The sequence below is a fragment of the Anabrus simplex genome, chromosome 14 (assembly GCF_040414725.1).
Source record: "Anabrus simplex isolate iqAnaSimp1 chromosome 14, ASM4041472v1, whole genome shotgun sequence".
Taxonomy (NCBI): Eukaryota; Metazoa; Arthropoda; class Insecta; order Orthoptera; family Tettigoniidae; genus Anabrus; species Anabrus simplex.
In genome coordinates this window covers 59,139,485-59,166,551 of record NC_090278.1, presented here as the reverse complement: position 1 = coordinate 59,166,551, position 27,067 = coordinate 59,139,485, and the positions used below count along the sequence as shown (strand labels likewise).

The 27,067-nt window shown below is 39.3% G+C and overlaps 1 protein-coding gene across 1 annotated transcript in view; it reads left to right on the top strand.

The window, feature by feature from the left end:
* Prp40 (pre-mRNA processing factor 40) overlaps nucleotides 1-26,598 on the top strand; it is a 38,540-nt gene extending 11,942 nt beyond the window's left edge. Inside the window, exons 2-3 of the mRNA XM_067158179.2 lie at nucleotides 10,001-12,884; nucleotides 25,679-26,598. Coding sequence (XP_067014280.1) covers nucleotides 10,029-12,665 — 2,637 coding nt within the window. The 5' untranslated portion in view covers nucleotides 10,001-10,028 and the 3' untranslated portion in view covers nucleotides 12,666-12,884; nucleotides 25,679-26,598. The remainder of the gene's footprint in view (nucleotides 1-10,000; nucleotides 12,885-25,678) is intronic.
* Nucleotides 26,599-27,067: the final 469 nt, after the last annotated feature.

The following is a 27,067-nucleotide window of genomic DNA, read 5'->3' as shown; positions in this document are numbered from 1 at the left end:
AAGTTAAGAACTTCATTTTGGTCCATATTGAATCTAGATTTACACTATAAATTGAGGATAGTTATGTCCACCTTTTCAATACAAAAACAATGTGACGTCATTAACACATCACAAATTTATTACCTTTCAAACATTGGGACCGGTTTCGGCACTATTTGTATGCCATCATCAGCCATAGGAAACTTAGTGACAAGGCCTAAGTACAATATTAACATAACTTACAACAAAACATATATATATATAAAATGAACATATTCTTACAATGACTATTAAAATTTTTTTTTTTTTTTTTGGTGTACACCATAAAACCTTAGATTAAAATTGGTAGCATATTTTATGCGACATATTATGACTTTGTACAATTGTTTAATTAAAGTTAAAGCTTTTGTCAGTTTTTATAAATATTACAAAATGTTAATAGAGCATCCAGATAACAATTTTCAATCTTTAAAAAACTTTTATATCTACTAGGCGTTAAAGATAATAGTGCATTTGTTTGGTCGATAATACTAAATTGACATGCATTAAAATGAAATCGCCTACTGTCAGATTGGAAAACAGTGACCTATTTGTACTAAGTATGGGGATAAGTTACATTATAAGTCTGTAGTAATTCTATAACTTGCATTAATATAGTTTGGTTATTTAATAACAAGTCGAATAAAATGATAAATTTGGCTGATATTTTAAACATTTAAAACATTAATTGTCCATTGTAGAGGTCCCTTTTTTCAGTGAAGATATATAGTGAGCAAAACAGTTCCTCTTAGAATTGATTGCAGGTTCACTCTATTTTAGGTGGATTTCGGATTGAATAAATTTCTTATTTCGTAATGTAATGTCGTTGAGCAATGTTCGTAATGTAATAATCCGTCTTTTATGCTAATGTTCATAAAACGTAGATCGACTTGATAGAAGTGGACTGGTGAACCAAAATTTCTTGGACCATTACATTCAAAGTCTTTGAGGTTCTAGAAATATCTCGATCCAAGACGGACCTAAGAAGAAAGATATATGTACTATGTATTAGCGTAAGAATAACTAAGTTTAATAGGCATTATTTTCGTTTAAGTAGAAACTCACCCTAAGCACTATGTTGTCGAGAATGAAGCTGATGAGGAACTGTCTACCGAAAAGGCAGAAAGCAGACTACGAGTATTGGAAGAGGGGCGGAGCATGTTATGTAGGGGAAGGGGGATCGCGATAATGCGAGGTTATTGGTCGGGAGGACGTGGATTACGGAGGGGATGGTAGATGAGCATATTGCGCACCATTTTGTGTACTGGTTGATTTATTGGTCTTTTTAGATTGTTGATCACTGAAATGAGCGTGTCAAACAATATCGTGGGTTTTTCGGATACCTCATTTATATCAAGGCACACCTGATCAATTTATAACTAATGCTGCGGAGCAGAAAGATCCTCTAGTATTATTGTTCTACCAGCAAAATTACAGATATTTAAGCAAAAAAGATAATATGATGGCATACAAATAGTACCAAAACCGGTCCCAATGTTTGAAAGGTAATAAATTTGTGATGTGTTAATGACGTCACATTGTTTTTGTATTGAAAAGGTGGACATAACTATCCTCAATTTATAGTGTATATCACCCACTGGATAAAGAAACTCCAGTTGGTGCACCACGCTCCTGGAAGGATGTGTTGAAGGCGGCATATCCAAGACAGCCAATAGGCCTACACTGCTTCCATATTGCCCATAAGCCTCTGGGTGAAGAGATTATGATGATCTGTTTATACCTAGGTACCATGTAGGGGTCAGGCTTTATTCAGTTGTGTACACTTTTGAATATCGCTGTTGGTCGCAATGGGTAGTCGATGGATGGGATGCCAAGGGCACCTGCCATTTGAGAGATGTGCCCTTTTCCAGTGACAAGTTGCGTACATACGTTCCTAAATTCTCCAAAACTGAGAAGAGGCGTGCAGGTATGTGTGGGTTCCCTGTATACTCTGAGCCACACAGATAGACAAGAATGGCGGAGTATGATCTATCAGCTTCTTAGCTGAAATATGGAGGTCAAATTATTAAAAAGTAGTTAATGGGACACAACATTAATAACATAATTAACAGCATTGTTACTGAGTCAGTTGGCAGGTTCTTTAATGTGGTGTTGCCCATAAGTTTTACTCTCGTACAGTTCATTTGATTTTGGCCCAGGCCAGCTCGATGGCATTGAGTTCACCTATGTAAAGAGGCAAGCATAGGACCGCATGTCCATGCAATCTCAGTAATTCATCAAACCAATATACTTTTCTGCATTTTGGAACTCCTTGATCAGTTTCTTCGTTCCTTAATAAAACATTACATATTTGTTTTCTTTTAGCCATTTCACCACAATTTTTAATGGCATGCCGAGAGGGTACTTTGTTTTCTTCAGTACTATGGTAAGAGGTATGTCAACACTTCTAGAGGTGATATTAGGAAGGCATTTCTCACTCGCCCACTTATAACAATTTACCCCATTAATTTGGCCATGATAATCTCTTGCAGCCTTTCCTGCTTTAAACCTCGTCTTTGCACCATCGATAACCTACTCTTAGAACTAGCATGGACGAGCATCGCTCTAAAGAGTTGCTTTTGGTTGTAACACCTTGAATACTCTCACTGTGTGAGTCACACCGGCAGAGACAGGTCTTATGGTGATGATAGGGTAGGAAGGTCTTATGGTGATGATAGGGTAGGAAAGGTCTAGGACTGAGAAGGAAGCGACTGTAGCCTTCATTAAAATATATCCCCAACATTTGCCATGTGAAAATTGGAGACCACGGAAAACCATAATGAGGACTGGGGTTTGAACCCACCATCTCCCGAACACAAGCTAATAGTATGTGACCCAGACTATGCGGCCAACTTTAATTCAATGTCTACCCAAGATTCATCAATATAAATGATGTTCGTATTCTGAGTATGGCATATTTTCATGCGTCTTAAATAGTTACGTGACAAGTGTACTATATTTGGGGCCAATTAATATGTTACTGATCCTGGCATATCTCTTCCCATGATCAACAGTATCAAATGCCTTTGAATGTGCTATGAAAGATCAGCTTACTAAATTTTTAATCAAATATAACTTGTTAAATACTGCACAACACGGGTTCAGAGCTGGCAGAAGTACTTTGTCTGCTTTATCACATTTTGCACAGTTGGTCGTAAATGCTCTTGATTATGATGAAACTGTGAAAGGACCATTTCTTGAGCATGATGATCTGAGAATCCAAAATTTATATTGGATGCTTGCATTTTAGAATAATGGAAATTAATGCAAATGTTGCCTATCTTTGTAGCTGAGGTGGCAGTTACCCGGGTGAGTGTAAAAATTAAGTGTTTTAGATTACATCTTTGAAGAACATGTAGTAGTTGTGATGTTGACGGAAGGTTTTCTTCAGCAAAATCTATGTTAAAATCACCACAAAGTATTACTTCTGCACTGCTATTCCTACCGAAAATGTTATGAAGGACTTGATCTAATTTTCTTAAGAAAATCTCCACATCAGCATCCGGTGAACAGTACACGGTTAACAGAATGACAAGTATCGTACTGAATTGAATTTACAGTTTTGGGGTTCTCTAGGCTGATTGGTGACCGTTCCAATGACAGCTGGAACCGTATACTCCATATCTATAATGCTACATGTAAATACATATGCTTATCACTTATTTTTTTATTATTTGAAAGACCAGTTACTTCCCAGACAATTTGGGCTGCCACAAGGATGAAGTTTCACCCGAAACAAAATAATCTCAAACTAACAAATTAAACACACAACAATAACCCTGAAGCTTCAAAATAATTTGTAAAAACTGAGCAAGTAGCTATCAAGTTGCATTCTGGAGATGGTAGGTTCAAATCCCATTGCCGGCAGCTCAGAAAATGGTTTTCCATGTCTTCCTGTTTTCACATCAGGGAAATGCTGGGGCTGTACCTTATTTAAGGCTACGGTCACTTCTTTCCCACTCTTAGCCCTTTCCTCTCCCACTGTCGCCATACGACTCAGTGCGATGCAAAACAATTTTTTTAAGAAAGTTTGTAAATTATCAGTGTCACAATAAAGAAATCTTTTAAAAAAATCGTCACACATAATTAACAGGTAATATACACTGACTTAGCAAATGTCATGGGATAGTCACCTAATAGCGTGTGGGGCCTCCTCTGGTCCTGCGAACTGCAGTGAGACGCCGTGGAAGTGAGTCGACACGTCCCTGGTAGTTCTCTGGACGCAGCTGACACCAAATCGTTTGCAGAGCGGCCGCCAATACTGGTCTGTTCGAGAGTGCAGGATCCGTGGCGCGGAGCCTGCGTTCCAGGACATCCCAGATATGCTCGATAGGGTTCATATCGAGGCTCCTGGGTGGTTATGGCAGTCGTTGGACCTCCGCTGCATGTTCCCGGAACCATTCCCGGGCGACGTGGGAGCGATGTGGCGGCGCGTTATCATCTTGAAACACCACAGAACCGTTTGGGCGCTGGAAGGCCAAAAATGGGTAGAGATGGTCTCCGAGCAGCTCAAGCTACCGCGTACCATTCAAAGTCTCTTCTAGAACAACTAGGGGGCCCATTCCATACCAGGAAAATGCACCCCAGACCATAACAGAGACACCAGCGCCCTGGACCACACCTTCGAGGTAGGCGGGATCCATCACTTCATGTGGTCTGCGCCATACACGGCGCATCTCATCAGCATGGTGCAGTTGAAATCGTGATTAGTCCGACCATATCACATTACGCCATTGTTCCAGTGTCCATCCCTGGTGACTGGCGACAAATGCGCATCGTTGTGCCTTATGACGTTGGGTTAACAGTGGCACCCGTGTACAGCGCCGGCTTCCATATCCCATAGAACCATGTCCCTACGGATTGTCCACTGGGAGACGTGTCTAGCATGGCCTGTGTTGAATTGAGCCGTGATTTGTTGCACGGTTGCCCGTCTGTCACTATTGACAATCCGTCTCAGATGTCGCCGGTCACAGTCATCGAGGGTGGCTGGACGGCGTTCGTCTGTTGTGGACGGTGACACCCATATTCACGACACACCCTGGACACGGTTGATCGTGTGAAGCCGAATTCCCGCACCACTTCCGAAATCGCACTTCCCATCCGTCAGGCACCGACCACCATACCCCGTTCGAACGGTGTCAGCTCACGACGACGTTCCATGTTACACCTGTCCATCCACAGCAACTGCTCACAAGGTCTCCTATACAACTGCCGCTGGCACAGGGGGCGTGTGGTGTGCAGACAACACACCTGCGCATCAGTGCTCCGCTATCCCATGACATTTGCTCAGTCAGCGTATATCTTAAAAGTAAACGTTCAGAATAATACCCGGGCAGCGCGTGGAGCAATTTTATATCAAGGCACACCTGATCAATTTATAACTAATGCTGCGGAGCAGAAAGATCCTCTAGTATTATTGTTCTACCAGCAAAATTACAGATATTTAAGCAAAAAAGATAATATTTCTTATTTTCCCCCAACCAAAATCGAAGCAAAGTAAACCTAGCCTACGTAATCTAGGAACACCAACAAAAGTACTCAGTGTAAAATTTTTTTTTTTAATCACTACGGTTACTTCTACAATTAAAAGAAATAAGTTTCATAATGATAGATCCGTTTTGAACTGTGATTACAATAGAGTAAAATAATATATTATTATTGGTCCACCTTTTCAATACAAAATGAAAATTACATAGGGACTAGTTTCGACCTAGTAATAGGTCATCATCAGCCTGAAGTAAATTAAAGCGTAAATATCGAAGAAAACATAAACAATGTAAACACAAGTACAGTCTTTTTAAAGGTACATACCATGTGGGAAGTTGAGTAGAGATATATTAAAAATAATAACTCTTCCAATTGACGAAGCACTGAGCGGAAGTTATGTAAAGTTCGGTGCGCCGTATATTATAAAAGACCACTGTGCACTAAATGATGTAATAAAGAAGAATAGTAGGTTGAATGCTGGCTTCTTCTTAGCTGTTGTATATTCGAAGAAGATTACGTCGTATTTTATAAGGTATTGATAGACGTCAAAATACATGGATGTTGGAAAGGCTCTTCAGTTTTTTGGAACAAGGCAATTGTTGCGCGTGGAGGCTTAGGAAACCAGAGAAGCGCTATATTATGTTAAAAAATAGAGATCCTTAAAAAAGTCCCGTGCGTCGTATAAATTGTGGAAATGGAAATCGAAAAAACTTGGTTCTTAAGCGATAATGGTACGATTCTTTATTTTCAATTGATCTCTGAATGAACAACATTATCGCTTAAGAACCAAGTTTTTTCGATTTCCATTTCCACAATTTATACGACGCACAGGACTTTTTTAAGGATCTCTATTTTTTAACATAATATAGCGCTTCTCTGGTTTCCTAAGCCTCCACGCGCAACAATTGCCTTGTTCCAAAAAACTGAAGAGCCTTTCCAACATCCATGTATTTTGAGGTCTATCAATACCTTATAAAATACGACGTAATCTTCTTCGAATAAACAACAGCTAAGAAGAAGCCAGCATTCAATCTACTATTCTTCTTTATTACATCATTTAGTGCACAGTGGTCTTTTATAATATACGGCGCACCGAATTTTACATAACTTCCGCTCAGTGCTTCGTCAATTGGAAGAGTTATTATTTTTAATATATCTCTACTCAACTTCCCACATGGTATGTACCTTTAAAAAGACTGTACTTGTGTTTACATTGTTTATGTTTTCTTCGATATTTACGCTTTAATTTACTTCAGGCTGATGATGACCTATTACTAGGTCAAAACTAGTCCCTATGTAATTTTCATTTCGTATTGAAAAGGTGGACCAATAATAATATATTATTTTACTCTATTGTACTTCTACAATTACTAAACACTAATATTTATTACACTATCTGGCTCACTCACACAGAAAATTAATGAGTTTTACTTCAAAATAACTTCTGTATCATTATGAAAAGACAGAGCACCATCAACAGTTCACTGTTAAGTGCACGCCCAACAGTGTGTTTAAAGCTGATGACTACTGGTCTTAGTATTCGTTATAAGAATGCTAATATGTTTTTTATAGTCCACACAGAACTAGAATTGGATTGAAAGTTGCTTACATGTGTTTTCCAGCTGTAATGTGGATGGAGTGGGAAGAAAGCCTTATTGGGTTGCCTTGATAACTCGGAATTTGACCAATCGCATGCGACTAAACACAAAAGAGCATGGGCCAGCGAAGAGAAGGGAGAAAAAGCTTAAAGCAATGTTGCCGTTTTCCTAACACGTGACGAAATAGAGAGCTTTTCCCAGCGGTGTTCACTATGCTATCAGTTCCTTAACAGTGTAGGTTACTTTGTGTTTGTATTTGTGTGCTGTGTGTATAATAATAGCGAACTTATAGTTGTACATTATATTCTAACAGTAAATACAGTACTTTGACGAGCATGAAACTAGACGCAGGGCATGTACAGTTTCTTATTGAAGTGCTTGCAGAGGAAGAGAGGGTTTCTTGAAATGATTTTTAAGTTTGTTAAAATTCTGAATTTATTAACAAAGTTCAAAGTTATATCACCTTCATACAGCAGATATACAGGTAAAGATTCCTTCCTCATCCAGGCTGGTGCTGTACTCGAAATCCGGCTGCTCTCCTTGTACTGCCATCAGTCTCCTCTCTGCACCATGGAACCACGATTCCTCCCACAATGGAAATTCTAGAAGTTCTTGAATATCCATACGACGTCTAGAAGATCGAGATGACGTAGTAATGTGAGTGTTGAGATTTGGTTGCATGGAAAATGACGTATGACCGTACACATTTTCACCTGGGACACGGAAAGAGTTTCTTGAATATAAATTAACAGATTTGAATGTTGAACTAGAGAATCACTTGTAATTTAGTGTCGTCAAATGTCAATAAATTGACTTTTAAAAAATGTGACACTTGAAACAGTCTGGAATTATCACACAGAAGATATTTTTTTAAGTTTCTGTGCAATTTAAACTCAATCACTTGAAAAGAAATAGTCTTTCATTCGTAAACCGATTTGGTTCATTAACTTGAAATTAAATGAAATGAATCCTATTCCTTCATAATCCAGACTTGATTATACGAAAATACACTTTCTATTGTAAACACACAGTTCAAATGCACAGTTCACTACTTGTCATGAATACACAGTCTAATTCCACGCTTCATTGTTTATTGTAAGTGCACATGTTAAACACAGTCCAATGTCTACCATGAATGCACAGTTCGAATACGTAATTCCACAGTCTGTCATTAATACACAGTTCAACGTCTACTATGAACGCACAGTTCAAATAAATGTTTCACAGTCTATTACTAACACACAGTTCAATGTCTATGAAGAACGCACAGTCCAAATACCTAGTTCATAAATTCAAATTAATTCACAGTTCAAGGTCTGCATAGATTAAATGCGTATCTACAAAATATTGGAAAATCACACGACTTAAATATGTCCAGTGACGCAGTCACAAATTGTAATCAGTCCATTAATCAATTACTTGTCACAGTCTGAGAAATTCTAAGTTTGTAAGCATAAAATACTCAAAATTATCTCAATTACTTGGCGGGGTGAATATCATTCACAATCCATCACTGTTCGAATTATTACATCAACTTTGAGTTATAAACACTTGAAAGAAATGTGAGTTTGAAACATTCGTTCAAATAATAAATCACTTGGAAAAATTATGGCACATTAAAGTTAAACCACTCTTAACTGAGGCGAGATTTTATCACTCATATATCATGGAAACAAGTCCACACACAGTGTTACAATGTTTAAGTCTAAGACTCGGCAAAATAAGACTATCACTTGTGAATCGCTGAAATTTTTCTAAGTTCGAACTCGGTACTGTAGAGTTTAAGTCTTGAACTCGGCGAAATGAGACTATCACTTGCATACCGTTGCGGTCCCCATGAGCTGACCGACGGGTTCAACTGTGGCATAGAAGATCCGGTCTCACGCCCGCTGCTGGCCGCACACACTCCACACACACACACACACACACACACACACACACACACACACACACACACATATCTGCCTAGGGAAACGGCTGTCAATTTATACTCAAATCAAGCCAAAATCTGTCTTTACATTTCGCTTAATAACTTTGCTGTCTCTGGTCGGATTTCTATCAAACTTTGTAGAAATGAAGGTAGAATACGGGGCTACACGAGATGTTGATTTCATTCAACTATTGCTGTGAGAGAAGTTATTAACCGAAGAACATTTTGAATATTCCATGCCGACGTAGGCTCTCTCTGTCACGGGGAGGCAGGCTGTGACGTCAACCCGTTCTACGTCTCACACACACAGGCTGCTCGCTGTCTCTGGCTGTCATCTGCTGTTGAGCTGGCGCGTAGCACAAAGTTTAAGTTTTAATTGCGAGGACTTAGATCTGTACCACTGTTCCCGGTACAATATTATATGCCTAGCCTCTTTCAGTTTTAATCCAGTGACGGAAAGTGAAGAGAGGAAACATTTTGGCGAAGGCATTCCTATAAAAGGTCAAAGTCGGGACGTTATTTGTTATGTATGTAAGTACTTTGAATGGAAGAAAGGTAATAATGATCCATCTTATTTCTGTATATGAAATGCTGGCTAGAACTGCAGCTGTAGTTGGAGTAAGCAAAAACACTGTAGTTAAAACAGGAAAAGACAAGCATGATTATTGTAAATGGGCAACTGTCATACGGGAATTATATTTCCTGATATTGATAAATATTGGCTTTCATCACCTTTAATGTACAGTATTGACTTTGCCGCAAAGAGGCCCTCATTGAGTAACATGACATGGCAACACCGAGCATCTCGCCCTCTTAAAATGTCAGCCTGATTCTAGTTCTGCACAGACTATAAATATACTTATTTTGACTTTCTTTATTTGTTGATCTGTTTATTTTGATTGAAGCTCACTTGCTTTTAAGAAGTTTTCATTGGCTGAACTTTCTCATTTACTTCATTTGCTTTCAGTGAGGCAACTGCAACTGTTTGGTGAAGAATGGCCCAGCCTCCTGGAGGACCCGGAGGACCTCCTCCATTTGGTCCGCCACTGTTGCCTCCAGGTGTTCCTCCTGGAGTTCCCCCAGGAGTACCACCAGGGGTCCCCCCTGGGATGCCTCCAGGAGTTCCGCGAGGACCGCCGTTTGGCCCGCCTGGGGTCAGGATGGGCCCTGGAGGAGACGTTAGACTACCACCACACATGATTCCTCCTCCGTTCTCTATCCCACCGCCAGGATTTGGATATCCTGGTCCAGCACCACCTGGAGAAGGCCCTGTCATCTCTGCTGCTCCCCAGCTGAACGGCACTATCCGTAGTCCAGCAGGGTCGCCCGCTCTCAATGCCTCTGCTTCTGGTGATGCGTCTTCAGAAGCAGAATCAAAGAAATCAGACTGGTCTGAACATAAAGCACCTGATGGTCGGACGTATTTCTACAACTGTGTTACCAAACAGAGTTTATGGGACAAACCAGATGAACTTAAAAGTCCTGCAGAACTGTTACTTTCTCAGTGTCCATGGAAAGAATATCATTCTGAAAATGGAAAGACTTACTATCACAATGTCATAACAAAAGAGAGTCGCTGGACAATACCCAAAGAACTAGAAGAACTGAAGGCTAAAATTGCTACACTGACACCAACAAACGCAGCAGACGAAGATGCTTCTCCGATTGTGCCATCTTCTGTCCCACCTCCCGGTCAGTCTAGTCCCGATGCTGTTGTGCCTCCAGGAACTTCTTCCCCTGTGATATCAGCAGTGGGCTCTCCACAAGTGCCTCCCACCATGCCCGCACCATCGGAGACGCCTCCACCGGTAACATCAAGCAATAGTGGCTCTGCTCTGGACAAGGCTATGGCAGCTACTCTTGCAGCAATCAACATGCCTACCCCTCCCGCGAAAGTGGTGGACGAGGACAGTACGTCAACCAAAGACTCAGGTTCACTCAGCAATAACAGCACACCAGAACCAAAGTTTGTTTTCAAGGATAAGAAGGAAGCAATAGAAGCCTTCAAGGAATTGCTTCGAGACAAAGATGTACCCAGTAATGCATCCTGGGAAAGTGCTCTGAAGCTCATAGCCAACGATCCCAGGTACACGACCTTGAGGAAATTAAATGAGAAGAAGCAAGCATTCAACTCATATAAAACTCAAAAACTGAAGGAAGAGCGTGAAGAACAAAGACAGAGAGCAAAGCAGGCTCGGGAGGACTTTGAACATTTCCTTATGACCAATGAGAAAATGTCATCGACTACTAAATATTATCGATGTGAAGACCTATTTGGTCATCTAGATGTCTGGAAGAATGTAGCAGATTCTGATCGCCGAGATATCCACGAGGATGTTGTATTCAATCTGGCGAAACGCGAGAAAGAGGAGGCCAAGATCAATAAAAAACGCAACATGAAAGCCTTGTCAGAAGTTCTTGATGCTATGACTAATATTATATACAGCACTACATGGCAAGAAGCCCAGCAGATGTTGCTGGATAATCATGCTTTTGCTGGTGACGCGAGTCTCTTGGGAATGGACAAGGAAGATGCGCTGATTGTCTTCGAGGAACACATACGAGAGCTTGAGAAGGAAGAGGAGGCTGAAAAGGAACGTGAGAAGAAACGATCAAAGAGACAGCAAAGAAAGAACAGGGATTCCTTCGTCATGCTCTTGGATGAACTTCATGAACAGGGAAAGCTTACGTCAATGTCTCTGTGGGTGGAACTCTATCCCATGATCAGCGCTGACCTTCGCTTCTCTGCCATGCTCGGGCAGCCAGGATCAACTCCGCTTGATCTGTTCAAATTTTATGTTGAAGACCTGAAATCTCGATTCCATGATGAGAAGAAAATTATTAAGGAAATTCTCAAAGAAAAAGGCTTTGATGTTGAAGTTAACACATCTTTTGAAGATTTTGCCACTGTTGTATGCGAGGATCGTAGATCTGCCACTTTAGATGCTGGTAATGTCAAACTGACATACAATGCATTCTTAGAGAAGGCCGAAGCTCGCGAGCGGGAAAGATTAAAGGAAGAAGCTAGACGTCTCAAGAAATTAGAAGCAGGTTTCAAATCGATACTAAAATCTTACAATATTGATTACAGTACTTCGTGGGAAGATATCCGTAATAAACTCGAAGACCAGCCTGCATTTGAGGCTATCACTCTGGAGTCCGAACGGATGAGGATATTCAAAGAGTATCAGCACGAAGTGGAGGAAGCTTGCAGTCACCACCATTCGAGATCAAAGAAGTCGAAGAGAAGTAAGAAAAGGAAGAGATCTCGGTCAAGGTCTAGATCCCACACAGTGACAGACTCAGGCGACGACAGAGGACACAGAGGTCGTGACCGGGACAGGGGAAGACGTCAGAACCAGAGTAAATCGAAAAGGCGGCCTGCAAGCCGCTCGAGTAGCTCAGACACTCAATACACCAAGAAGTCTAGTTCTTACCAGAAAAAGAGCAAGAAGAAGAGGAAATCAACATCCCCTCCTCCAAGAGGGCATTCTGATGATGAGGCTGAAATCAAGACCAAGGCATCTCCTTCTTCTCCTCCTCTGCCATCCAAGGAGGAACAGGAACTTAGTGAGGGCGAGTTGGAGAAACGACGCCTCATTCTCCTTCAACAGCTGCAGCAGGAAAACTGACCTCGGAGCCAGCCTTCACATTAGGCTGGGCATGGTTTTACCTCTTAACAAACTCTAGACTGATAAAGTTCAGTGATTCTGGTCTGACATTCTATATGCAACAACCAGTGTTGAAAACAGTGTTTCACTTGAGCTCCTTCAAGCTGATTGTGAGCTCAAGGAAGGTAGCTAGAGAGTCAGATTAGGCTATGTTGTACCTGCCTGAAGAGTCCACAGAAAGTAAGCATCTATTCAGACGTGCCAAGTGAGAGGCTCCCAGCTTTTCATCCTTCCTTCCACTCTCCTGATTGCTGAGACCGATCTTCTGATTTTGAAAGCAAATTTAGTATTTTTGTATTGCCTAAACAATTTGGTGCTTTTTCTCTTTCTGTCAATAGTTGAAGAGAAATTGATGTTCACTGGGCATTAATATAACCGACTCCCAAAGGGATGCATGCCATTTTATCAATTCCACATCAATGCAGTGTGTGAGACAATTTTTAGCACATTTACAAAAAGACAGTTTACATCAGTGCTTTCTGAGAAAACTGTTAACCTTAAAATTTGTGTGAGTTTTAGCAAAAAACTTAGTTAAGAGTTTCTGAAGAGAACTAAATCAACTACGGTCTTTAACAATGATTAGGAAGTTGAAGGAGGATGAGTTGTGTGTTCAAAAGTTCAGATATGTGCCGTACTTTTAGTATTTATGAATAAATAACAAAAACAGCAAAGTAATACAGTAGTATAATGTGTTAACTATACTTGAATTGATGCAAGTTACATCATCTGTGATGCCTTGCAACAAGTCGTGTTATGTCGTAAAAGAGTCTCCGGATTTTCTGACTTTTGGTAGTTTGTCTCCTTGAAGCAGGGTGTTATTTAATTTAAAATAATAGCTTCCCACCCTCTAGTCCGTTTGAAAGTATTTTCTAAACAAAAGTTTGAGTGGGTAAAAGTGAAAACCATTTAAAATCTGTGACGTGTGGATAGATTATTTGCCTATCTCTAAAAGTTGAAGTCTGATGGTTGTACTGTGTTTGCCAAAATAGGAAAGAACATGGGCAATTGGGAAAGTTTGGATGAACTTAATATATTCCATGCACCCTAATTTGAGGAGGAAAAATTCTTTAAAAAATCTTGTTAGCCAGCCCTGGCTAGGTTTGAAGCCCATGATGCCCTTTGCTAAAGCTGAAGCTTTCAGCTGGCACATATCACTTATAACGGTTTATCCATATTACCTCTGCATCATTCACATAATACTGCAGCCTATAGGCCTGTTTGATATCTGAATGCTTTGCCTGGTGGTTGCTATTAATTTCTTGATGTCGCAAATATAACTTTTTCCAATATGGTACTTTCTTCCCATTGAGTGATTTCTAATATTTTCTGTATCATTAGTAGAGGACGGATTCTTATGTACTGAAAACGGGAATATATACACTTTTGCATATTCTGCAAAATACTTGTTTTTCCTCTGTGTGTAAAGTTGGTTCTCCAAATATCCACTGCTGATGTAGAATATTTGTATCTGCTTTATCTTTCGGCATGATTTCTAGTGGTTACTGGTCTTCATACAATGAAGAAATGTAAGTGTATGTTACAAAACCAACATAGTGATGGTTCCAACGAGCTCCCAATGCACTGAACGGACTTGCCAACGTTGGCACATTATGTACACATACTAACACAAAAGATGAACAGCAATGATGAAAAGTAGGTTAGAGCTACAAAGTCTGGACAAGTTAGGTCCTGCTAGTGACAAGGCCATTGGAACAAACAGAATGGTGACATCATTTAGTTTCAGAATGTCTCTGTTTTAATTCTCTTATATAAGTAAAAATGCTTTTTGTTGGGGTGGGGAAGGGCAGGTTCAGCCCCACCAAGCATGGAGGAAGGATCTCTCCTCTCTACTACTTTAGATATTGTAAAACATTATTTTTCTATGACTCCAACATCCAAATACCAAACTGCCACCGAAATTTTTAACTGTTGTCAAGCTCTTGTTAATATTGTTGACTGTCAACAACAATGCATTGTAAATGCTTCCGATGGCAAATGTACTTTTTCTTGCATTGTTGAACCAATTTGAATATCAATATATCGTCGCTGCCGGGACAAAACCTCCTATGTGAAATAATTTTAGCTTAGAACTTTGGCTGGTAAGGTTCTGTCATCTAAGGTGCAATATCGTGTGCATATTGTCAAGGCATTCTCGCTCTTCACAATGTATGTGCTGCGGGTCAGTATATCTCCAAAACATATTATCACATTGGAGGTTTTGTACCGGCAACGACGATATGTTGTTTTATATAAAATAATAATAAGGGCAATTTTACATTTATATGCACTATAAAAGCCATTCGATTTCAGATGGTATGAATCACCTTTGTTTCTTAAGGTGTGTCCATACCAAGATATTTTTGTTAATAAACAGTATTCATGAAGAGTTTTGGATGTTAATAAAAAAAATAGCTTGTTCATTAACTGTTCATGTTTTCATTAACATTTTGGTTCGCACATGCAAGGACACAATTAGAGCGTGCAGATTCGTAGCGCGGAATATGGTGATTTCTTATTTCTTCTAAAAATTGACTATGAAATCGCAACCGAAAGTTCTAATATACAGTACCTTTAATTCTGTATTATATTCTTTAGACTGTGTTCTAATGTAGTTTCATTTCCAGCTTTGCTCCTCGCTGAATAACCTGACCTCCCATAATCGCTTGTATGTTCAGTCCTCAACCCGAAGGCTGGTTGGATCCTCAACAGTTCCACCATCAGCTGTCAGAGATGGCCTAGGCATCACTGAAGAGGTGTACTTTGCTTTCCTCACCGAGCCAGAAGTTGCTATTACATATCAGTCTGCCAAGCCCACTGAAATGCATGCAACAACTGACCCTTTGAGCAACATTTTCACACCATTCATAGCGGGGACTGGCTGCATAAGGAATGGCATCACTAGCATCGCTCATACCTCAGTCACTTTCATATTGTCAAAGCCAAGGATAAGACAGAGACAGGTCAATGAAAATAATAAAATTGCTCTAGACTATACCAGAAGACTTAGTGCACTGTAAACACTAGGTCCTTCAGCAAATGCCTAATCGCTTGTATATCATCAAAATAATACTATCCTAAATAGGTTAAATGAAGATTTTCTTTATTTTGTACCTTTACCAATTCCTTGGTATTTTGTATAAAGCTTCAAACATCTCAGGTACAATAAGTGAAATTGCTTGTTTTGATACTCCAGACAAATAGGTATAATATGTCTGAATCACCAGTTGCTAGGAATCTTAAAGTTATACTTATTTAAAAAAATAGGCTGTCATTAGTGGAGCCGGCTTTCCAATAATCTGTATTGTTACTTGCAATTTCAGGCCCAATTACTACTGTCAACAAGAACTGAAAGTCATGTGGGGGCATTTTCAAGAAAATTTTGAAACCCTGCTGCATCATGAATTAAAAGTTCTGACATAAGAGTTCTCTCCAAACTTAATTCTACTAGCTTTTCCAAGATTTTTCTTTGCCACACTTTGCGTCTGCGCTTTTCTTTAATATTGTACTCACTAAAATAATGAACGCCGAAGCTGTAAGTATTTTCTTCTTCCTGACACCATCCATTGTAACCTCGCAAACAGCTACTTTGGTGAGGACACAGTGTTGAAGAAGTTTGTTAACAAAAGTTTATTAACATGTTGAGAAATGTTTTCGTTAACATTGTTTATTAACTTTGGTGTGGACAAACCATTATAATTAAACTAACAAAACAAATATGCCAAAATCCACCCTCTAATCATTAGTAATGCAAAACATTTTTACAGTTATGAACAAGCAATAACAATAACTTGTTGCACTTGCATCCATACTTAACATGTGATTCACCGCATCCTGAATAGTTCACACACCTGCATTTTTTGGTGCCAGCTTTCAAAAAAAAAAAAGAAAGTGCGGAGTATTCACATAGATAAGGTAATTCCTTGTTATGTATGTATGTAGTGCAATGCTTCTTTCCAGCGCACTTGGGAAAGGAAAATATTTTAATATAATACAACGTGACTTGATGAAAGACTCAATCATCTATGAGCGTTGTGGCATAAGTCATTTCAGCTATTTTTTCCCTTCACATTTGCACGTGCTACCATACAGTGGTCTAATGTCATTTAAAAGCTTTCCAGTCTGTCGACCAAACAAGGTAAATATAAATATTACACTATAACACACCTGTAAAAAAATAAAACACATTGTTAAGCATTTGAGTGTTAGAATGCGGGAGGGAGCTAACCCACGGAGATATTTACAGTATTTTGAGTTTTGTATTTGTCTTTATTGCATGAAATTGAGCACACTTTTGGTTTATAAACAATTATTTATAGTCTGAAAAATATAGGAAAATTACAGTAGTCTTCTAATATCCATTATTTATCTGAAAGATGTCAGCTCCATCTCGCCAAACCTGAAAAATAAAATTTTTTAAATCGGTTAATTTAACAACATTTGAATTTTCATCGATTACTTGTTTTAAAATGCATTTATGTTCAGATGTACTTCAACATGATTTTCTTGTTATATTTAAGGTTTACTGATAGTGTCTGAGGTTTAAGTCACACCGACTCTAAGCTGCCATTTGTTACCGTCAGCCATGATGTCAACACTAAACCATCTGACAGCAAGCGGTGTGCTGTTGGCCACCACTAGCTGGCATAATGTTACCACGTGGCTTAGATCCCTCTCGCACTGCAAGATTGCAATTCAGAGATATTCCAAAATCTTTCCTTCATACAGTGGGGGAGTAATAGTGGCTAATAATTATTCATACGAGGGCGATTCAATAAATAAGTCGCAAAACTGAATTGAGGCAAAAATAATTAAAGTAACTTTCTGACATTTATTTCACTTTTTCACATATTCACCTTGTACATGCAGGCACTTTTCCCATCTCTTTACAAGATCTTGAAAGCCAGCAGCAAAGAAGTCCTTTGGTTGCTGTCGCAGCCAACATGTAACCTCATAGATTATGGTATCATCTGTATCAAAATGACGGCCACCCAAATGATTTTTTAGGGGCCCGAACAGATGAAAATCACTGGGGGCTAAGTCAGGAGTTGATCCACACGCTGCAATGTGGTTGCAGTTGACACCACCGCAGAACGACCAGGACGCTCCCCATCTCTAATGCTTTTCCTTCCATGGTTAAACTTCTGGATCCAATTGAACACAGCTTTCCGTGAGAAACAGTTTACACCATAGACGGGATGTATTTCGCGATGCACTTCTGTGGACACTACTTCGGCCCACAAAAAAACGCACAACTGCACGCTGCTCTTCTTGTGTACAGTCATGCAACACACGTGCCATGCACTAACAGCCGCTGACTGACTGAGTGCCTGCCAGATGTCGTACGACAAGCATACATATGCTGCCATCTGCTGGCAAAACTTGTGCGCGTAATTTCAAATGGTATAAGGTACACACATGTTTGCGACTTATTTATTGACTTACCCTCGTATATTGGGGGATAATAAATATATATTAAAAAATATGTTAATTCATTTTTTAACAATTTGTGGGTTGGCTCCCTCTTGCATTCTAGCAGTAAAGTTTTTTTTTTTTTACAGGTATGTTATAGTCTAATATTTATATTTAACTTGTGTGTTCGACAGACTGAAGAGCTTTTAAGTTACATTTAACCGAGTCAACACTGGAAAGTACAGCTTCCTTCTTAACAAATACGACGGTCATATGTCCTGGAAAACACGACACTCATAGTACACAGACTCAGCACGAGATGGCTGTGCATTGGACCGCTGCTACGCACATGGCAATGAGACTGCAGTGTGAGTCAGGCTCCGTGCAGAATAGATGTGATGAGGTAACTTCAGCGATGGGGCTGAGAAGTACTGCAATAGCCGCCGTACTAGCCGGACCTATCTCCATGTGATTTTGACCTCACTCCAAAGGGAAAAATATAAAGATGACTATCGAAATGAGTAGAACGTGAATAAACGATCGCTTGAAGATTGAGGGTAAACAGAATCATTTAAAGAGTGGGAACAGAAGCCTAGGCCTTCAGTGCTTTAATATGTGATGGCCTACATTGTCTGGGGTCCCTAAAACTTTGTTACAATTGCTGTTTATTGTCGATAGTTTCTTCTGCTGTTTCTTCTGTCTTGGCTAGACAGCGTATGTGCTGCCATTATCCAAACGTAGCCCCTCAGCGACAGGTTCAACAGCTAGTTAATTAGGTATATTTTAAAAATAACTTTTATAACAGATTATGAAGTTAAAGGGTTCCTCAAACAGAAGTTATGGATGATTATAAAATAAAATAAATAATTCTTCAATGCTGTCCTGTTTGCACTCGTCCTTCTTACATGGCCAAACCACTTCAGTCTTGCTTTCTGGATCCTCTGTAGTAGGGAGTCTCCTATTCCCACCTCCTCTCCGACGTTTTCATTCCTACAGCTTGGAGTTTTGAGTTGTCTCGTTAATGTAGTTTTCAAGCTATATGCGAGGACGGGTGTATAATATGATTTATATAATGTCATCTTAGTTTTCAATGGTACTTGTTTATCCCACAGCAGTTTTCTTACTTAGTGGTAAAACTGAGTCGCCTTGCTAATTCGACTGTCCACCTCTTATTTTGCTCAGTTGCCTTTTGGTACTATACCACCCAAGTACTTGAAACATTGTAACACTGTCCAGTTTGTGTCATTTATTCTGATTTGTGCTTTGTCATCTCTCCTCTGTAACTTCATCACCATCATCTTAGCCTTGTGTACTAAAATACTACATTTAATAAATTATGAGCAGAAGGATACAGGTCTTTCCCATCCGTTGTTAATGAGAGGCTCAGATTCAAATGACATAACAGATTATACTATTGACTGAAGTAAATCAGACCTCCTATCAATTTCTTCCTACTTGCACACGTCTCTGCTACAGTTCAGAGTCAGCGTTTGTCGTAAACTGAAGTCATCAAGGAGTCTCGCGAATTTTCACTTGAACTTGTCATTGTTTGTTTGTCTGTAGCAGTAGCTGATGAAGATAATGGTTTTTCCTTTTATTATTTGCAAATCCTTGTGTTTTTAGTTTATAAGGTCAATGCTGACACCATCACATAGTGAGGATAAGGTGGTTGTAGTCTTCCATTCACAACTAGTAGACAGGGAAGATGATGACCTAGTTGTACCTCCTCTTAAAACAAAAATCACCACCACCACGTCTTCGTACTTTTTTGGACTTCACAGAACACTACGTCCAGTCACTATGTTGATTTTTTAATTAGTGATAGACTGAAGTTAAAGTTTACTGTTCCATGTTGTAGTAGGGAGTTGCTGCCATTTTGTGTGATGATCATGTGTTAGTAACATTTGTTTAGCACACGGGCGCAAGGTTCTAAATCTTCACACCAGTGTGATCTGTCGTGGCAGATTATTGAATTACTATTACTCTAGTTTATTTTGTTTAGATGTTCCCCTATGTGAAATGTCGGATGATATATCAAACAGGAACATCTAGTGGTAATTGAAAACCAGAAGAAAGTAAATTTTTACATTTTTTTGGGGTACTTTATTAGATTGAAATATAATGTGATTTACAGTGCCTACTTCAATTCCTATATGTACAAATTACTGTGCATTTATATTTGAAACGGGTAAAAACATGCCTGTACAGGAGAACACGTATGTCTTATAATGGTGGTCATATCTATATATCATACTAGGCACTAGCTGTATTACCCAGACAAATGTGAAAGGTACACATTCAAAAACTGGCTAGGAAACTGTCAGCCATGAAATCCTTGTGCTGCACAATGTTTATTCTCAGAATGCACAGTAACCTTTAAACAGTAAATCTTCAGAGTAGCCCCGCCTAGATTGTCTACTGCATGTTGACAGCGATGCGGAGACATCGGATGCCAGATATCTCACCATGTGTGAATTTTGCAATTTCATGTTTCACAGCGTTAACAATGTCCTCTTGTGTCTCCTTCAGAATAAGATGTTAATTCATCCTTTGCACATGTCATCGCAGTCTTCATGCCTTGATGTCTGTAGCTACAGTAGAGTCTCGTTAATCTGAACTAATTGGGACCGGAGTCTGTTCGGATTACGAAATTTTCGGATTAACCATACAATATCTTCTAATAATAATGTTATTGTTTTTACGTCCCGCTAAATACTGTTATGGTTTCCAGAGACGCCTAGGTGCCGGGATTTTTTGCCGCAGGATTTCTTTTACGTGCCAGTAAATCTATTACATGAGGCTGACTTATTTGAGCACCTTCAAATACCACCGGACTGAGCCAGGGTCGAACCTGCCAAGTTGGGGTCAGAAGGCCACCACCTCAACCGTCTGAGGAAAACAGTTTCTACAATACAGTACAGTACATAGTGTAATTTTAAATGTCAATTCTTTAGCAGTTACATTAATATAACACTGTAAAAGAATTACAGTAGGGTAGTTAAGAACCCGTAGAGAAGAAAACGACTAAAACTAGGTTACAAAATGTCTCCTTACATAACATTAAGTTATTCTAGTAAAATATGACTAATGAAATGCAAGTAAATCTTCATTCTATAATAAGTTCTTTCATTTCAATAAGGAGATTTTTTTTAAATTGAATATTTTAGTTCGGATTAACCGGACTCTAGTGTATAGTGGGACTATGATACAGAGCTTCCAACTCTGTATTTATTCTAATTCTGCTGACACAGTTTTCACAGACTGCTCTATAAATTTTATGCGAGATTTTTCTCTTCCAGACATTGTCTATTTTAATTTCTTTTACCCATGGTCCATGTTGCAAATCCATTTAGAACAACTGGTTTTGTAATGGTCTCATGCCTCGATCTTTTTTTTGTTTCTTTTTGCTAGTGGCTTTATGTCACACGACACAGATACGTCTTATGGCAGCGGCAGTGGCGTATACTGAGGGTTACGAAGGCTATTGGTGAAGCCCAAACCTCAATTAAGAATGATGGAAGTCTAAAGCATATTATAATGTAAGCATCTGACACATTGTTCCATTTACAAAACTTGAAAGCAGTGAGAAAAAAACTTTGCACATATTTCTGAGAGCTAGAGATCGGAGACTGAAATCGCAGCTCAAGATTCTCATCCCTTTCCCCTCTACTCGCCCCACGCGGCTTGCTGCTGTATATCGGATAGGAGTGGGTAACCGGGGAGGATAGGTGTGCTAGGGTTCGGTCCATCATATCGCCACTGCTAGCTATTAACCATGCGTTACTCATACATAGTTCCTCACCTCATACTTCTGACTTAATCATATAGATAACAGAGTGCTGGTATTTCACCTCTGTTTACTTCTACATCCTTGTAGGAAGATACTGCAGGGCTGCTGTTATAGGAGTAATATAGTTTTCTTTTTATGGGTAGATCTCCTAAAATAGAATGCAATCTTTCAGGTTCTCTTTTATTGATTGGAATCGAACCTGTGATCATGGTCGGACACCACCACTGATCTCCCGAGGAAGCTAATAAACCATTGAACGATGGGTACGACCGCTATAAAATTCAGAATTTGTATTTAATAATAATAATAATAATAATAATAATAATAATGGTGCATAGCATCTGTATAGGCTTGGTGGTGTCCTAATGAGGATAAAGTGAATGGCGAATATGTCATAAACATCCAGTCCCCAAGCCAGGGGAATTAACAGTATGAGGGGGTTGATTCTGAAAATTGACCCTGGGCCATCAGACCAAAGGCAAGCATTATGTCCATTTAGCCACAAAACAGGACTTTAATTTGCTAAACCTTAGGCTACCATCTCCACTGATGTTGTGCAGTAGCAGAGGCCAGCTTGTGAAGCAGCCTTCACAACACAGCAGGTTTCTCCGTTAGCTATTGGCTGCAGCTCAAAATCCTGAAGGTTTGACGTTCACTAAACCAACCATCGAAAAGGGGTAACCTAAGTCTACTGGTAGCCCACGTCTTGATCCCAGCATACGCCACTGGGCAGCGGTGTGATAGGAAAGGCTAGGAGTGGGAAGAAAGCAACCATTAAGGTACAGCCTGGTGTGAAAATGGGAAATCACAGAAAACCTTCTTCAGGACTGCCGACAGCGGGGCTCGAACCCACTATCTCCCAAATGCAAAACTGACAACTATGGAACCCAAACCACGTAGCCACTTGCTTGTTTTTTGTTTTGTTTTTAAGAGCTAAATTATCCAGCATTGTTGCAGTCTTTCGATTCAGGTTAGTAACTTCTACATCCAAATTTATTGTCTCATTTAACTCTTAAAGAAGCAGATTTTCCCTTTTATTCATCATCATATACTAAAGGCTTTACCTTGTTGTTGCAGACATGCTCATATATCTTGCTGCTCTTTATAGCTGTTCGTGTTTTGCGTACCTCATCATGCTCTTTACTTCAGCCATAGATTTTCTGCTATGTTGAGTGCCTCAGACGTAAAGTGCTGAGCTAAGTCCTGGTTCAGTCCGGTGGTATTCGAAGGTGCTCATATACTCCAGCCTCATGTCAGTAGATTTACTGGCATTTCGAAAGAACTCCTGCAGGACAAAATTATGCACTTTAGCGTCTCTGGAAACAGTAAAAGTAATATTATTTTTGTCTTCTTTAAATTCCTACTTTTAGCTGAAAGCTAAACAGTGCGGCCTCTTCTTGCTGCAGTGCAGCCAGCCACCAGGCAAACAAATTGTTAAGATTTTCTAAAATCATGGTATAGCACATGTGAAATATGCCAGTTCATTAAATTCACTTTAGAGGTAAACAAATCAATGTTTAATGTCTGTTGCTCCATAGATTTTAAGGTTGAACTTATTTTTTTTGTATAATTATCACTGGACTCTCCTATGCAAATTAGGAGCGGTATAATACAAGTTAAGGAAACAAATAAGAGAGCAATGAGAAGGAGAAATGGCATCTTATCAGACATTTTGCACTACTGTGATGTTTATTTTCTGCATGTCACCGAGCTCGATAGCTGCAGTCACTTAAGTGCGGCCAGTATCCATTATTCGAGAGATAGTGGGTTCTAATCCCACTGTCGGCAGCCTTGAAGATGGTTTTCCGTGGTTTCCCATTTTCACACCAGGCAAATGCTGGGGCTGTACCTTAATTAAGGCCACGGCCACTTCCTTCCCACTCCTAGCAATTTCCTGTTCCATCGTCGCCATAAGACCTATCTGTGTCGGTGCGACGTAAAGCAACTTGCAAAATAAAAAAATTCTGCATTTGCAGTTGTTCTCCAACGGTTTCCATAACTTGTATTAGTTTCCCTGATGGAGTTCACATCTGGATCTTTATATTCTTCTAAATTGAAGGCTTGCATTTGCATACCTTCACTGCCTGGAGGCAGTGACACAATGAAAGTAATGGAATGGAATCAACCAGTGACAAAGGAACTCGTAGTTAGAAAGACAGGAATGCATACTAGGGTTAACTTCCCTGTGGGAAGAGGAAATAACAGACAAGAGCAACAAACATGAAAACACGAAAGAATGGGGGACAATCTGTATATAATCTTGCATGCCATCTTCACATAGATGGGCTCTCCTCGTCAGTCTCGGCCTCCTGTGACTGTTCCTGCTTCCCATTTACGTGAAGGTATAGAGATTGCTTTTTAGTGTTTTTATGCTTATCATCATCTCTTCCTGTTGCTTCTGCTTTCCTCACTGATGTACGAGAGTCAATTCATAATGTGACTATACAGGGTCTCTCTTATAAACTAAGATCGAATGGACGGTGTTTGTACTCTGCGCTATGGCAGTTGCCTCAGCCGAACTTATGTCATGCATGGCCGCCCAGCGTTTATACAATCTTACATGAAACCTTACCTTATAAAAGATGCTGGAAGTGTCATCCTTCCTGGCTTATACAGGCATTGTATCTGGTAACCCCATTTTGGCTGACGTGAGTAAGTTCTGCCACTGTAATGTTTCTGATTTCATTCGTAATGGTTTTTTTTTTTTTTTTTTTTTTTTTTTTTTTTTTTTTTTTTTTTTTCCAGTGTATGAGGATTTGTTCAATACACTTTTTCTTTCACTTTACCCCACAAGTAAAAATCACACACTGTTGGATCTGGAAAACGAGGGCAAAATAGACCAGCACTGGTCACTCTGTCTGCAAACACTTCCGAGATTGTAAGAAGGGAATCTTCTGCTGTATGAGCAGGGGTCGAATCTTGTTGAAATAACCCACACAATTTTTTTCTTCCATTAACTGATGGAAGAACAGCATCAAAATGCTATCTTTGTACCTCTATGTAATTACTGTTATCTTGAAAAAATAGGCCCAATTATTCATCTTGCATTAACAGCACACCAAACACCAGTCTTCCTATGAGGGACTTCATAAACACTGCATCCCAATAGCGAGAGTTATGACTGTTCACATGATCATTAAGATTAAACCAGAACTTTTACATATGAAAATACAGTGTTGCAATGATAACTGTCTCGCCAATTAACAGCTGAGAATCAGACTGGTGGCTGATGCTTTCCAGGTCGAACACATGCAGGGTGCTTGCAAGGGCAAGAACTATGCACTCGCCTCCCATACTGCAGCTGCCGTATCGCATAGTAAAAACGCCACTTTGACCGTCTTAGTGTATATGAGAGACCCTGTGTGTTACACAGAAAGATAGGAACACATAGGATAAGTGCATTGAACATTTTCTTCCGTCGTCCTATTTTCTGGTTTATCCAGCTTTCTTTTTAATCCAACACGACATCAAGACTTAAGATTTGTCAAAATGGCTCATCAACAAGTGTTGAAGCTTGCCTTCTTAATGTAGCAGGGAAGCAGAAACGAGCTCATTTCGTGGCTGAGAAGAAATTAGTTTTTTTAAACGTTGATGTAGTGAGAATCTATTTATTTGAAGATGTCCTTTTGTTTTTGTTTTTTAATTTTTGTCCCCATCTCCTCTTCGCACACTGACCTGCCATTGTGTTTATCCTATTGTGTGTTCCTTTTCATGTTCTATCTTTCTAAATAAAATGTGTTCATCTAATTTGTGAATATTCTTGTTGTTATTTTAGGATATATCGGTGGTCCACAGGGTATATGCAACATCAGAGCAGCACACTGGTTTGTGTTCCTTGCTATGGACTTTTATAAATGTAAAATTAATTTGAGGACATGGTTTGATCCACACTTTCAGAATGTGAATTACTTGACAATAGTGTTTCGGGTTATGATGTATAAAATGAGAAAACTGTAAAGTTTGAAGTAATTATCACCAGTGTATGTATGATACCCACACACATAGCTTTACAAAATTCTTTACTGTATATAATATAATGAGCTACGTGTTGAATGAATATATTACTTGCACATCAAGAATTTAGACAGTACAGTTCCTCTCATTTCATATAAATCATAATGCAAAAATATGTTCAACTGTGTTCAACAAAGTTGAAGGTGAATGTAATATGTTGAATAAACATGAAAACTGAACATTTTTTTGGAAATAAATGTCTTTTGTTTGTTATTTGAAAATTCTGAATGCTTTCTCAATAGCTTATGAGCCAGTATTGGAATAACACCCAGGAGTAGTGAAGGTCATTAGTGGAGAAAATATTGAGGTTGTGGAATCATTTTCTTGTCTACGTAGTGTCCAGTTGCCCAGAACTGATAATGATGCAGAGATTACAGCTTTGTATTGGTGGTTATGCTGGTGCATCCTTTGACCATCTAAGAATTCTAATTCGAATTAAAGTTTTGACAATTGCAACTCAAGTATTCAGGTACAGTTCACCAATTATTCCAGCGATATAACTTGAAAACAATATTCTTTAATCCATGGATAAATACTGTAATGCCAAAATTGAGCTTGAATTCTTATTTTCATGATTATTATTATTATTTTTATACTGACTTGTGAGGTATGACTATGAAGTGTTTACATCCACTTATTAGTATTATTATTTATGATCGTATTATTTGTGAGGTTATGTCATTAAACATGTGCTGTATATATAGTAATATGAGTTTACGTAACGTGTTGTTGTTTGAGTCATCAGTCCATAAACTGGTTTGATGCAGCTCTCCATGCCAACCTATCCTGTGCTAACCTTTTCATTTCTACGTAACTATTGCATCCTACATCTGTTCTAATCTGCTTGTCATATTCATACCTTGGTCTACCCCTACCGTTCTTACCACCTACACTTCCTTCAAAAACCAACTGAACAAGTCCTGGGTGTCTTAAGATGTGTCCTATCATTCTATCTCTTCTTCTCGTCAAATTTAGCCAAATTGATCTCCTCTCACCAATTCGATTCAGTATCTCTTCATTCGTGATTCGATCTATCCATCTCACCTTCAGCATTCTTCTGTAACACCACATTTCAAAAGCTTCTATTCTCTTTCTTTCTGAGCTAGTTATCGTCCATGTTTCACTTCCATACAATGCCACGCTCCACACG